Source organism: Amphiura filiformis, chromosome 6 (genome assembly GCF_039555335.1).
Source record: "Amphiura filiformis chromosome 6, Afil_fr2py, whole genome shotgun sequence".
Lineage (NCBI taxonomy): Eukaryota > Metazoa > Echinodermata > Ophiuroidea > Amphilepidida > Amphiuridae > Amphiura > Amphiura filiformis.
Window position 1 is genome coordinate 48,787,736 of NC_092633.1, and position 16,073 is coordinate 48,803,808.

Below are 16,073 nucleotides of genomic sequence, written 5' to 3' on the forward strand. Positions count from 1 at the left end.
GGAGGCCCAGTTCAAACGAGGCCCAGAACTCCGCCGTGTACCTTCACCTTAAAGACACTGGTCATAATATTGACACCGAGGACGCAGTGATTCTCGATAAGGAGGAACAGTGGCATAGGAGAGGCATCAAGGAAGCCATCTGGGAGAGTAGAGCAGCAGCCGTCACTTAACAAGAAAGGGGACTGAGACACAACTTATCTCACGCATGGGACCGGGCCATCAAGACGATCCCTAGCCGTCTCAAAGTGTCACATGACCAGCCCAACGGGTCAGTTGCCTGATGAAGTCTGATGGTTTCAGACGCAACGTAGCAAGTTGCAAAAAATGTAAGTTCCAGTATTTGATTTAATTCAAAACTTTGTGATTGAATTGCGTTATCTGTTGACGTAATGAAAAAGGTGTTTTTAAGGGAAAGTGTTAGCTTTCGTTCGATATAAAACAATTTCTGATTGGCTGAAGGGAATACTTGAGGTTTTGACAAAAACCAATCACAGATGCCTATTTTCGACTAGTCACCAGCTCACATAGCTCTTATAATGCTATGTGCACTCAACCACTTTGTAAACAAAGACTGTTCACTGCTTGCTTGGAAGCTCTTGGACAAAATTGTGTGTCGAGGTGTACACTGTTCATAAATGTATCTATAAGAGAATCGTTTTGTAGCCAAACCTTTCCATATGAGTCTTTTTTGGAGGGTTTTTTTCCAAAATCAAGAAAGTACCCACCGCAGATCAAATCAAATAACACGCTTCTAATACAAATTTTTAATGAAAACTTATGAACATGAATGTTCAGCCATTCTTCGTAATATACTTCGATATTTGATATCTTGTTGATGGATAAAAAGTAACAGAGAATAATAGACATTCTATTTTTGAATTTTTGAGTATTGTTTTCCACAAATAAAATATGAAATACCATTTCAGAAATTAGGTTCGTGATCTTTTTATATACAATGCAAACAGTTTTAACAATGCATGATGGCGCACATTACATCTGCACACTCCCATACGCCATGCATAAATTCAGTTAGCCCGATTTCCCTAAAATGAAAATTGGTCGAGCTTCCGCTTTTCTACTTAAAAAAATCAAATGGGTCAATAACAAAATCAGGACAAGGAAGGAAGCGAAAGTCTATACCACTAGACTAGCGAGAGATGAGATGGAAGAGTTGCTATTTCAATCTGATATGGCAATCACGCTTTGAAGTTCTAAAAATAACAAACCCGGTCAAAAGGTCAATATTTAAACACAACTGCGCAGTCTCAATGCAAGCAGAATGTGGTTGCAAAGTATCCGATACTTTTGTTTAAGTTTCTCGGTCGTCAACCCAGGCAGCTGACGAATGAGGGCAGCAGTCTAGCTGACTCCGCAACGAGTAGCCCAAATTGGCGCCTTAATCATTGATGGCTGTATATCGCGGATGGTAGGCATGTTGCCTATGGGGGGTCGACGATAAGTCAGGGGTACGTACTCAAACATAGCGCAAATAGTGCGAGTACGCAACAGAAAGTTTGCGAGTAAGCATTAGAGAGTTTGCGAAATGCGGTCCAGAAGCAGAAACTTCAACGTCTAGAAGATTATGGAGGATTATCTATTCAAAACCACTCTGCCATGATAGAACTAGTTCTAGTTCCTCGAGGGGGGTGCGAGCGAAGCGCGCATGGCCGCAAAGCGGGACTGGTGGATTTTGTAATGTCAGAGAGAGGTTGTCATGGTCCCATACAGGCACTGAGCAAGTGCTATGCCATGAAAGCCTCTAGAAATCGAAGTGAATGCGAAAATCTATAACAACTATTTCTACATTTCCTCTGTTTTATATTATCTAGTTAAAAGATCAATTATTGGAAGTCTAATTTGGTTTGGTAAAAACGCACCCCATGTTTTTGATAATTAGTATTTGACTTAGGTTTAAATATTTTTGTTCCAAACGTCAAGCTTCCGAAAGTTTGCGAGGGGATTAAGATCTCACACCACCAAATCAGAGTCCCATAGAGATATGTGCTAAATTTGCCTTAAGAAAACGTCATTTTTTCTTCACAGGATGGCTATGATGGTTGAAATCAGCCCTTGCCTGATCCCTCTGGCTGGGAAAAATATAGGTTGACCGTCATTATTTTTTACGACTGGCCCTCGAAGTCTACGATGTCCGGGAATTGCCTATTTTACAGGCAAAACCATGCCAGTGTTTCTGTAAAGAAAAGGCTGCTTAAAATCATTAAAAGTTATTCAATCTCTCCCATCTGTGGTACCCTTGCAGGAATGAATATTACTAATCATGATCAATCCAAATTTGGCTAAAATTATGCACATTTCTGCTCATTTTAATGCTTAAATGCTTGAAAAGTGAAATTAAGGGCGCGCAACCATATAATTATATTTGGTGGTGTGAAATCTGAAGTTCTCGTATAAAAGGCCTATTTTTACTGTATCGAGCAGTGTAGCATACTTTTGGAAGTGTAGAGCAGATGCATAATATTTTTTAAATATAACATTGTCAGTGGCGGTAGCCAAGGCGGAGGGACAGCTCCCCCGTGGAACATCTTGTCCTCCTTCTTATATATACGTTTTTAGGCCCTTTTTGCCACATTTGCCCAATTTTGTTAAATAATTTGTCCCTTGATAAGTGGTCTCCTCTATGCCTTCCTAACAGAAAAACCCTGACAATGTCACTGGGGAGTGGGAAACTGGAGTGCGAGTAGGGTATTATAGGAAGGATATGTTGGATTTCTGACGTTGCCGTTGCAATTGAAGTGAATTTTCAAACTTCATTTTGCAAACTCTCTATTGGCAAGTTGAGCGCTCCGTGTACGCTCAGATGAGCGATGTTGCCAGATCCGAACGCTGTCAGCTGAATTAAAGTACGCTTAGAGGGCACATGCATGTAATATTCTAATATATGTGTTATTAATCTATGGGTGGCTGGCTGTAGTCCCTTTTCCATCTTGGACTATTGATCTGGCGATCTAAACATGATTTTTGACGACATTTATTTCGCGCGTCAGACTGATCACGGTATAGGCACACTAGCTGTATATCGAATGCTGACACGTAGCCTATACGTTGTAATTCTTTTGTTCAAAGCTCGGTGCCCGCAGGTACATTATCAAAACAATAGGTAAAACTATCTTTGAGCAGCGAGCTTAAAATAGACATTCTAGAAACACTGTGGAAAGGATCACATATATGTCGAATTACGGAACAAAGTTAAAATGCATACATTTCGATTTATATGTAAATGTTACATTGCTAGGGAAAAGTATAGAGGGCTACCACCATTGTCCTGATACCTTGCAGAAACCAGTTAAACCATTTAAAGACCATTGTAAAAGCATCATGACATTTTGGGGACTTAAGTTTCTCCGTATCTGTATTCAAACGGATTTCCGAATTGCCGCCATCGTAGGCACTGGAATAGGCACGTGATGTCACTGCAAGTGACACCTTCCATCCCATAATTAAGGTACCAGTTACGTTCATCCCATGTATATCCTAAACAAAGGCAGATTGTAATAATTGGAAACAACAGCCAATAGCTGCATCTTTTAGCTCGAATTTAAGACCGACCTCATTCGTTGGAATTGTTCAAGAAATAAAGACACGACGATAAAAAAACCCAAGTAAGATGCAAATTTAAAAGTTGCAGTTTGCCACATTACATGCCCTATTGATCTGTACACAAAGCGTTCGCTAACAAGAGAACTAGCGCCGTGCTTTCATTGATTAGCACGAAAAACTAGCGTGATGCTTCATTGAATAGAACACAAAAGTGCAACTTTTTATTTCGTATCTTCATTAGGTTTTGGATCACCGTTTCTTTAATTCTCAACCAATTTCAGCAAATAAGGTCCTAAATCAGAGCTTAAGAGTACAGGCATCGGCTGCTTGTTTTAATTTTGACACATTTGTCTTTATTTAGGATATACAGGGGTAGACACAACTGGTACCTTAATTCTTTTGCTTACTGTATTAGCCTGATATTACATCAGCAAAGAACATTTCCACACAGTATGTCGTGTGAAATCGACAGGATATTGAATCAATGTTCAACATGTAGAATTCTTCTTTTTTTTTCAGCAATGTCAGCTACCTTCGACTATATTTGACGAGCTTGTTTCCATACCACGTTAAGTCCACAAGCACATGTTTCTCATTTACTCATGTGGATACAATCACACTAACTTTGACAAGTTTGACATTAGCAACAATGAGGTGTACCATCAACAAGGCATTATTTACCACAACAATGAGTTTACCACTCACAGTGTATTGTTACTGTGTATCCATCCAATGTTTGCTTTGTAATGGTGCATCCAACTGAAATTACTATATCTATAGCATCATAACACCTTGCAATATCGCAATCTTGACAAAGTAAATCAGAAACATGTGTTTGTGGACTTAACATGGTTTGCAAATAAGCTCTTCATTCATAAATACGTATTTATTAATACGCACGTGACCCATGGGCACGACATACCAAGACCAGCAAGCATAACCAAATCCTCATGCCATTGAAAAGGATAGGAACTCTTTAGATAAATATCATCAAATTTAATTGAAAAGTAAAATTATTACACATGGGGTATTCCAAATTTGTAATCTGTTATCAAAAACAACATTTGAAAGTATTTTCCGACGGAAAAAATATTTATCGTTTACAATATAATCACAAAGTTAAACAAAATAGTAAATCTTGCTGCACAGTAGTCTCGTGTTTACCGCCTTTACATTCAAATGTACAGGAAGACCACCCGCTATGTAGAAGGTCACTTCGAGCTATACTGTCTACAAGCTGTTATGGCAGCGCGGATGTGGTCAAGTGCGCATTTATAAATACGTATTTATATATAGTCGAAGCATAATGAATGTTGCAGTACTTTTGTGTAGTCTGTTTATAACGGTGTGTTCAAATTTAGAATTAAGATTTCATTAACACAACACTAAAATGATCAGTATATTCATCAATATTCTTCTTTTCTATGTACATGAGTACGTTTATTGGCGCTATTTACAGAAACATATATTTCTATACAATACAAGGTGTCCCATAAAAACATGAGCCCTAACGAATATGGTTATATTCTAAAATGTCTTGGAAACAAAAACTATTCAGTGTTCACATGTATGAAGGCCACATCTACAAAAAAAAACCAGAACCTTTGATAAGGGATGAAATCGATACTCGACCGGCGGTTGACCGTCGGTTCCGCCCGGTTCCGTTCGGCTTCTATTGTTTAGAACAATAGAAAGCGGACGGAACCGGAAGGAACCGACGGTCAACCGCCGGTAGAGTTTTGATTCCATTCCGAAACAGTTTTGAAAATATGGTCTCGGACGTAAAAATTGTCACAGGTACATTTTGCAATCAAGCAACACATTGTACACGCACAATGCATCTCACAATGTAAATTATCTGTAGTTTGACCAATTGTTGTTGTTTTTTGTCAACGATAATCTAAATAAATAATGTGGAATTTAGATATGAAAACAACGAATGACTGTTTAAAACGATGAAAACAACATACCCCATGTGGAAGATACGACCTTAACCTAGCAAGAGGGAGTGTGAATTGCAAATGGGATTACCCGAATGGGTGACTCCATTTGAAATCTAGACCACCTGTGCAGGAGATTAAGGTCATGTCTTCCATATGGGGTGTATATATTTCAACTGGAATAGCACATTTGAAGATAGCGTTCGGGCCTGCTATTTTTGAGAAACCCTGTATGGCTGACAGGTATGATAACCGAGTATAATCAGCTTTCTGACAAAACATTAGTTAAGATTCTTTTAAGGTTCAAACATAGCCTCATCATTGAATTATTTCTATATCTCTTAATTAATTACTTTTATAATTACCACTGTACCCTTACATTGGTTGACATATTCTTCAAACTTATCGTGCATGAACCTGTCCTGCAATAAAAATGTGATATGATCAAGTAAATTCAGTCGGAAATATTGATTTTGAGATATGGCCAAACAAAGGAAATATTTCCTTTTGTTTCCTATTGTTTTGGAAACTAACTGTTCATATCTTTTGAACTAGTTGTCCAATTTCAATGGTGTTGCCTGCAAAATATAGCTTTATAAATTCTTGTTACAATCCAGTAAGAAACTGAAAATTGAATATAATCGACATCAGACTTATTTTGCCTGATCACACCACAATTTAACCTTCATTTGATCAGTCTTTTGAAGACGGGGCTATCAAGCAAACCAAAATTTGATATTCAGCAGTGTTTGGAAAAGGCATCTACAAATGATTCTTATCTGATTGCACGTGGTTTTACAGAATATGGTAAAATAATTAGAAACATTTATTAAAACTATATCAGCCTTAATATATCACCCAACACTCATGTATCCTTATTACTCTCATATGTCTTCCATTGTATATGCATTACACATTGTTCACCTCTTTTACGTACTTTGACAGATTGGATTTATTACATCAACTTTCTCTAATTATCAAATGTTTAAGGTTATTGACTCGTAGATTATATTACGGCAAGTATTCAATTGAATATATGAATGCAAAACCCACCCAAGTCCATACTTTGGTCAAATTGAGTTAAGCATGGGAAATTGTTGCTTATACGTAGACCTATCATATGTATAAAAGTTGAACCCAAATCCAACCTCTACGTTCGTCTATTGAGCATGTGAAATCCAACATGGCCTATTCAGCATGTATGATACACATTTTGTTTTTTAGTTTTCTCAAAATCACTTTCGATGGACTTGGGTGGGTTTTGTATTCACGTATTCAATTGTTGAACACATTTCAGGAATTGCATGAAAAACAATGCATGATAACTCCAAAGAGCAACAAGAATTATGGTACCAGTTCTATTCACCCCTGTATATCGTAAACAAAGACATATTGTGTGAAAATTTAAACTTGTAGCCAATATCTGTACCCTTTTGCGCTTATTTGTTGAAATCGGTTGGTAATTAAAGTTATCGAAAACCTAAGGAAGGAATGAAATCAAAAGTTTTAATGTTCTAATCAATTCTAACACACGGCGCAGATTGTCATATTCGAGAACACTTTGTGTACAAATCAAGGACATGCAATATGTCACTCTGAAACTTTTGTATTTTGCCCCAAGATTTTGGATCATCGTATCTTTATTTCTTGACCTATTGTAACAAATCAGGTCTTAAATCCGAGCTAAAAGATGCAACTATTGCCAATATTGGCTGCTGGTTTTACCACTTCCATGGTTTTACTTACAACATATCTGTATTTGAAGAGCTTATTTCCAAACCGTGTTAAGTCCACCACCCCATGTGTCTCATTTACTTGTGTGATACAATCACAATTACTTTGACAAGTTTGACATTAGCAACAATGAGTTGTACCATCAACAAGCTATTATTTACCATAACAATGCTGCAGACTATTGTTCTCATTTGGGGAACAAATGTACACACAGTATTGTTACTGTGCATCCATCCATTGTTTGCTTTATAATGGTGCATCCAACTGAAATTAGTATCACAACCTATTGCAATATTGCACAGGTATATCAGATACATGGGTTTGTGGACTTAACACGGTTTGGAAATAAGCTCTTCATTTGTTGATGATATACAGGGTTGAAATAACTGGTACCTTTATTCTTTTTATTATATTTGGTAGAGTTGAATCACATCTCGATCTCTCAAAATTAATATATATACATATATATATATATCAAACAGAAAAATAACCATTCAAGGGCAACCACACGCTATGCATACAACCTTACACAATCTACTTATTTTCTGATATTCTCTCTACATAATATTCATGAAGACGACGTCTGAAACTTATTGTTTTATCTGTTATTAGTGTTATCATTATCATCCAACTAAACTGTATAAACACGTAATCGCGACATAAACAAGCTCAAATTTATGTAAGGCGTATTTTTTATCAATGTAAACAGCTTATATTCAAGATATTATACAGATTCAACGATTTAATAAAGTGCTCTATCATTACTAACGCGAAAGTTCATCAGTATCGGTAATCCATACAGGTCGTTTGACATGATTTCAATGTTTAAATACAAAAATATTTACCTCCGTAATTTATAGCTGTTGTAACTACAACCTTCATCAGGGAATGACCCAAGTTTGCACTCTTGAAGTGTGACGTAATGATCGCGTCATAGACCTTTGGTAACTTGTAGGGCCCTTCGTCCTTGCTCAGAGATGGTAGGCTGGTTCTAATCTGGATGGCTCCCTTAACACCTCTCTCACCCATCGTGGTACCCTATTCATTAAGATTTGGATTTTGTCAAGGTCAAAGAGATGGATGTGTTTGGAGACAAAGTGGTGCTGACTGACGACAACAGCTAAAAATTTATACTGAGGTCAATATTTTTTCTGAGATCAATACTTAAAATCTTTTTTTTATTATTATTATTCTTATTCATACTAGCAAAATAGTTACTATTTTACTTTAATTAGGTTAACACTTTTAGTAGTTCTTAACATTATTTACCAGTATTTACATTACTCACAAATTCGAATAGCACCAATACTCGCATTGTAAAAAGTGAATCTCGACATAAGCCACTGATCTATTATATCTGAATATTAAAAATGGGCTACACCAGTTGAAATTCATCAAACGAACCCTACGAAAGAGATGACCTTAATCTTCCACACATGGAGTGTGTATTTCAAATAGGGATACCTATATAGGTGATTCCATTTCAAATCTGCACCTCCGTGTATGATATTAATGTCGTGCCTTTCCTATAGCATTTGGAAACGAATTTGGAGAAAACCTTCTGTTAATAAAATACTATGCTGAGCCACCAGCCTGGGTGGCTCACGCCCCAGTAATTTCAGATGATTGAGCTCAGTAATACATCAAGAATGTCTTCTAATTCATGAAAACAAATAGATAATCAGCTTATCGGATTAAAAACTTAGAGTGGAGGTCTTGCTGCTCAGCGAGTGTTTGTAATTATCGGAAGGTTTTCTCCAAATTCATTCTCTAATGAGAGTAAAAGAATAGTCCGATACTCACTCTTATGTAACGCCGCACGCTTTTTGTATCATTCAAAAATTTCAAACTTCAACGCAGGTTTTTTTAGTGGTGCTATTCATTACAAAGCCAACAACATAAATAGTACACAAATTAATTTGATCTTTATTTAAATAATTTGACATTACTACGTGGCGTATTAATCTGACTGTACATTTCATTAAAAATTTGATTCTGAAAAAGTACTCATTTCACATTTCTAGACTACATTCATAGAGATTATACCCAAAGAGTACCGACTCAAAATTGCACCTTGGTTAACACGTTTCACAGTCCGTCATCTTGGTTGGTCACGCATTGAGGGCAGTGTTCTTGGGACATATATCGGCAAGAGCTCGAACTCACACTATAACGTCAATACGCTTGGGCGTTGCAACGGCATGCGTGTGTACACTAATCTCGCGTTATTGGCATAACGCATTTAGACGCAGAACGCAAACAAGCAAACTGCCCTTATGACGAAATAAATCCGTAAGTATACACTATTTTCCCTCTATTAGCGATACGCAAACGTGGTTAAGTCGGTGCTCTTTGGTTCGACCTCGTTGACTATATTTTAAATTATAATTCCTCAATACAGACGGTATATTCACAGTGCATTGCTGAAGGCAGAAGTTATATTATCAATATCCAATTATCAAATTTGAATTTACTGGCCAATTGATTAACATCAACGATTTGAAATCAGGGGCAGTGGCAGTTTGGTATAATATTCAGGAACACCAATTTACGTAGTCATCAACAGCCATGCACTAGAGGACCCATTAGACTTACACCAAAGTGACCTCGAAAAAAGTGGGTGCATGGAGGGGGCGCTCTTGCTGTCCATATCGTAAGTAAGATGGTAGCACATGTTATCCTTCTGCATAAAGGTGACATGATTAGTCAACTTTCAACCTCCACTATGTTGAAACCTCTCGAAAACTTTCTGCTACATTTTCGGGGACTTTGTTTTAAATAGCAGTCTGTCCAATATAATGATTTTTGACAGATTCGTGGAATTACAATACATTCTATGTTAAAGAATCAGCCGAATAATTATGCCACTATAGTTGATCTTGTAATGGCTGCGCCCATATGCTACACAAGCATTTATAGTTGTCCATTTATTGCGAATTAATCAATGCGGTGCTCCTGTCTGCTTTAGGTATATTCTTTCATCTCGTGTTTGTATTTACAATGATATAGCTTCCCATTCTAAACCACGGGATATCATTCTCATGTACAATATAATACTCGCTATTATCAGTATTCTAACAAAAATATTGACAAAAGTAACAACACCTTACAAAAATAGTATTCTTTATGTTGATTTCGATGGCATCAGCTGCTGCTCAGTAGACCATTTTAGAAAATCCCCAAAGCTTCTACGATGAAACCCTACATACGTTATGCGCATATCGATACTACGCAGCTCATTGTGCACAGTAACAATGGTCGCTAACGACGTATGTAGTGTTAAATCGCAGAGGGCTTAGGGGCTTTCTAAAAATTGTTAAGTGAATCTTTAATTTAATTATAATCTGCTTATCATTATATTATTTCCCATTCAAATTTCGAGAGACTTTTTCGTATACAAAAATGCAATGCATTGTAAACATTGTAACACAAAAGGCTAAAACATATATAAATTATACAAACTAAAGTTTATATTGTTCAATATCTTTAAGAAGTTCCCATATGAGCTGCATTTTGTATCGGTAATCTTCCATGTCCTCAGGGTTTTCTTCCAAATCATTAGTTTGGTCCCATTTTTCGCCGTCTATCGTTGTTTCTTCACTTCTGAAAAATACAAGTACAGATGATATGTTAACATATGTAATGTAATAAATAACAGCTTAATAAAATATTAGAAACAAATGACAGCAATATATAACTACAAGACATTTATTCATACACAAGAAAGCACATTGATGAACAAGTTAGTCACTACTACATTAGAATACTTTGAATTCCCAAGGCTGCCCACAGGTACAAATGTAGATTTATACTTCATACACCTCAGACGCCACTGAAATTATTTAATATAAAACTCTTAGGCCTTTTGGGGGATGTGTATCTTCAATTCGAAAGGTCAAAATTTTCCAATTGATGGACGGCTTTTCCTCCCAGCTGCATACACTTTAAGTATATATCATTAGATTTATAAAGTTTACTTCGAGGACTGTTAAGTATTAAAAATATAAAAAATATCAACTTTTAATAATTTGCCAAAAATTTGTATTATAATGCGAATTTCAAAAGATCAAAATTATTTGATATCAGAATGACATTTCTCGTATTCAAATTCAATTCGATATATCTGTTGTGCTCTCAGGTCCCACAAAAATACTGTGCAAACGTTGCTTTGCGATTCTTTAATAAAGAAATTTAGCAAATGCCACTTCAGAAATTGGATTCGTGATCTGCTTATACTGTGTACGATGATGCAGCCGTATGTGGATGATTTAGCCAGGCACGAGGGCGTGCATTATTTCTAACGGAGTGGCTCCTGTGATATAGGTGAAGTACAAATGCGTAGTAGTGACTACCACGTTTTACACCCGTAGGTGTAATTTGCCAATTTCAAACGCAGACCATAACAAGAAGGTAACAGCAATAATGCGTCATTTTAGGACTTTCATTACGTAATATTATTTTTTAGAATAAATGTTATTAAATCTGAACGATTTTGTAAACTTTGACCCTACAATACTCTGAATTCCTAAAGCTGCTCACTGGGCACCTGTTAGATTTGCATATAATACACCTCGGACGTCAACAAAGCAACAAATGCTAGTCATACCCGGGGTTATACCCAAGTTAACGTTTAAAAGTCTGAGATAATTTATAGGTAGTGGCGCGTATCAATTTTCAAATAAGAATGAATGATTCTTTTAATCAAGAAGTATAGGCGGTGGTTGACAACGAAGGTGCACTGTGTATGATACATAGTACGAAATATACCAAATGCGGTTGGTATTTTAAAGCACAATAGTGGCGAATGAATTTAGCATGCAATTACCACCCGGGTATTGCGACCTCAACTTCCACGAACCGCAGACAGTGATCGCTTGGTAGTGGGTCTGCCGTTTAAAATTTAAAAATCTCGCTTGCAGGCAAACACCGAAGCCCACAAGCCTCAAACAATTTACAGGAATTGACTGTGGCCAAGACGGACCATGTGAACCATTTAGCAGCCACAGCACATACAAATCAAATACATTTTGTTCTTTAAAATATACATAAATGTTGCGAAAGAAAACCTGTTTTGAATGAAATGAAAAGTCAAGTTATTATTCATATTCAATTCTTTTTGTATGAATACACGGCAATAGATAATAATTATTAATATTTATTTTGTCTGGAACATGGTGTTTTATGAATTCCTGAACATTTTTGTTAATAAAGAAATTTAGCAAATACCATTTCAGAAATTAAATTCGTGATCTGTGTACAATGCGCACGATGAAGCAGCCGTATGTGGATTATTTAGCAAGGCGCGAGGGCGTGCATTATATCTAATGGAGTGGCTTCTGTGATATAGTGAAAGTTTTACATCTGTCGGTGATTTGCCAATATCAAACGCAGACCATATTAACAAGTACGTAACAGCAATAATGCGTCATTTTAGAACTGACGATTTCATTACGTAAAATTATTTCCTAGAATACATGTTACCAAATTGGAACGATTTTGCATTTTCATAATATCAATCAATCGGTCCATGAGTGACCAAACGGTTCCTGGTAAGCTGTATACTTCTATTACAGTACATGCAGTTCTCTGTTGACAATTGGCAGTCTTCAGTGAACGGCTCTTTTCAGAGCCACCAAACCTTTAAATTTAGGAGATATGCGAGGTCTGCTTGGGTTTTTTTTTCTATTGACAAGGGGCAGTCTTCAGTGACCGGCTCTTTTCAGAGCCACCAAACCTTCAAATTTAGCAGATAGGCGAGGTCTGCTTGTTTTCTGTAGACAAGGGGCAGTCTTCAGTGAACGGCTCTTTTCAGAGCCACCAAACCTTCAAAATCAGCAGATAGGTGTCGACTCAAACTGGGCTGAATGGAAATGCCTCAATAGACAGAGATCTGGTACTGGTCGATGTAAAGTTACTTTCAAAATGTGGGGCCATCTAAACACCGAAGATGTGACCTGTGTATGTGGAACTGAACCACAAACCATGGAGTACGTTTGCGATGTCCTCGAGAATATTTCACTAGAACTACGAATTTCCGTGCAACAGAGGAGGCGAAGTGTGATTTATTTTTTATTATTATCATAATGTTGCATTATTACAAGAATGCAAATTTGAGGACCTTGCAGAGAACAATGATATTGCTCAAAGTTGTATCTAGCTTTGGCTGAAATACAATATCTAGCGTGTGTCGACCAGTAGCACCCATCCTTGAAATGTTGGTGGACAACCGGCAAAATTGTTAATACGTGGCTGAAAAGAACAAACAATGGGTCATTTTGCCGAAAGTGCCCTGTACCCCCCCCCCCCTGTGGGAATTGACGCCTCCATGGTGTCGACACGATAAGAAGAAGAATTTTATAAATGTATTCGCTGAAATGACTATGAAGGTCGGCCTACTGACACTTCGCAATTCATTAAATAATCTATACATTAATCATTCCAGAAGTTTTACAATCAGTTTAAGGAGGAAGTGGTTTCATTTCAGTTGCGGAACCTGGACGTGGGTGGATTTACGTTTGCGACTTTGTGAGTACCCTGCGGGAGGGTACAATAGGAATATCAACGTGGGTGTTTTGTAATACGGGAGGTAATATTTGAAACTGGTCACAATGGGCGTTTGTTACAGTTTTTTTCAGATAATGATGAATGAGGCAGCATATTATAAAACTATTTCGGAAATTGTAACCGACAGTTTACAGTTACAGATCCTTACCTTTTAAATATATTCGTTTCCACTACAAGGTACCAAGGTGTAATTAATGATCCTTAAGGGCTGGGGTATGAACGTTTGGACAGTATTTATTGTGGGACATTAGAGCACATCAGACATATCGAATTGCATTCTGAATACGAAGAATGTCATTCTGATATCAAATAATTTTGATTTTTGAAATTCGCAATTTAATACACATTTTATGGCAAATCATTAAATATTGATATTTTTGATATTTAACAGTACTTGAAGTAAACTTTATAAATCTGATGATTTATACTTAAAGTGTATGTAGGTGGGATGAAAAGCCGACGATCAATTGAAAATTTTGACCTTTCGTATTGAAGATATGGATTTTTTCCCAAAACACCAAAAAAAAATTAGGTCTTTTTGGGAAAAAATCCATATCTTCAATATGAAAGGTCAAAATTTTCAATTGACCGTCGGCTTTTCCTCCCTGCTACATACACTTTAAGAATGTGTCATTAGATTTATATAATTTACTTCCAGGACTGTTATATATCAAAATTTGAAAAATATCAAATTTTATAATTTGTCATAAAATTTGTATTATATTGTGATTTTCAAAAATGAAAATTATTTGATATCAGAAAGACATGCTTCGTATTCAGAATACAATTCGATAGGTCTGAGGTGCTCTCATGTCCCACAAAAAATACTGTCGAAACGCAATAAACGCTCATTTTAGATCCCTTAAGAATTTTGTAGTCCCATAGGGTACCCTGTAGTCTATTCTCTACATAATATCATCGAGAGAAAAATAAAACACACTTCCCCTCTATTACACTGAAATTCATAGTTCTTGCTCAGTGGCGTAGCGACCGGGGGGGCAAGTGGGTGCACGTGCCCTGGGCGCCACCCTTAGGGGCGTCGAATTCAGCGTCAATTCTGCGCCCTTCAAGCGATGAATGTCACAATTTTCGCGAGCTTTGCGAGCATTTAGGCACAAAATCATTTGAAACATCAATTTCAGACCGATATTCAACTTAATTATGACCAAAATTAATTAGTGGTAGGCCCTAATTGTCCACATTATCGCGCGCTCTGCGAGCAATTCTTTCAAAGATGGGGGCGCCATTATGTATCTTTAGCTGGGCACCACAACCCCTAGCAACGCCACTGTTCTAGCTCAATATTACAGTACCTACTGTGAATGTTGTGTAAACCTACCAGACCTCTTCAACACTAGTGATGTTATTTTAACGACATTTTGTTTCTGTTCACGATGGTCCCGTACTTTACCTTATATCAAAACTTTCAATTCGTCCACAATGAATGCTGCTTTATTAGACTAGAACTATGAATTTTCGTGTAATAATTGTCAATGACAGTCCTAAAGATCATGTTCAGTAGCAACACTTACCCTCTTCTACCTGTTTCCAACATTCTTTTGAAAAAGGATATGTTATTTCTGCATCTTTCGTTTTGCCTTGCTAGAGCCCCACTGTAAAAAAAAATAGCATTAATATTGTTTATTATTATTTATTTCAGTATTGTTGTCAATATTGTTTGCAATTCGCTTAAAAATCTACAGTACATGTATTAGGGTGATTTTTGTTGACAAGGTTAAGAGAACGCTTCAAAGGCACTCTAGTAGATTGAACTGTGTTTTTATTGTTCCGAACAATACAACCAAGTCCTAATTGCCGGTTTTGCCGGTGGACAACCGGCGGTTGGTTTTGAAGCCATTCCTAAGGCAAGTATCATCGTGATGTGTGCAATAATATCGAATAACTTTTGTTGTACAGTGCGCAAAAGACAAAGACAAATACAAGACAAATTAAAACAAGCAGCCTATGCCTGTACTCTTTAGGTCTGATTTAAGACCTCATTTGTTAAAATTGGTTAAGAATGAAAGAAACGGCGATCTAAAACCTAAGGAAGGCCTGAAATCAAAAGTTGCACATTTTTGTTCCAATCAATTATAGCACGGCGCTAGTTTTAACAAGCTAATCAATGGAAGGCACAGCGCTATATCTCTATACGCTTTTTGTAGAAATCAATTCGCCGTAGAAGTGACATAATAATCGGATTAACTACCATAGCAATACAATTTTGAATAGATCGCCCTGCACTACAACATTCACACGGTACCTATGCATTGAACC

At 36.9% G+C, this 16,073-nt stretch overlaps 1 protein-coding gene across 2 annotated transcripts in view; it reads right to left on the reverse strand.

Annotated features, from left to right (window-relative positions):
* Positions 1-4,978: 4,978 nt before the first annotated feature.
* LOC140155530 (uncharacterized) overlaps positions 4,979-16,073 on the reverse strand; it is a 93,855-nt gene continuing 82,760 nt past the window's right edge. Inside the window, exons 4-6 of one of the 2 annotated variants that reach the window (XR_011859394.1) lie at positions 15,329-15,409; positions 7,028-10,835; positions 4,979-6,978 (exon numbers count right to left, since the gene is read on the reverse strand). Coding sequence is in view for 1 of the 2 variants with exons in the window: in XM_072178409.1 (XP_072034510.1) it covers positions 10,694-10,835; positions 15,329-15,409 (223 nt within the window). In the remaining variant the exon portion in view is untranslated. Of the gene's footprint in view, positions 10,836-15,328; positions 15,410-16,073 lie in introns of both variants that reach the window. The other variant, XM_072178409.1, reaches the window with a different exon arrangement.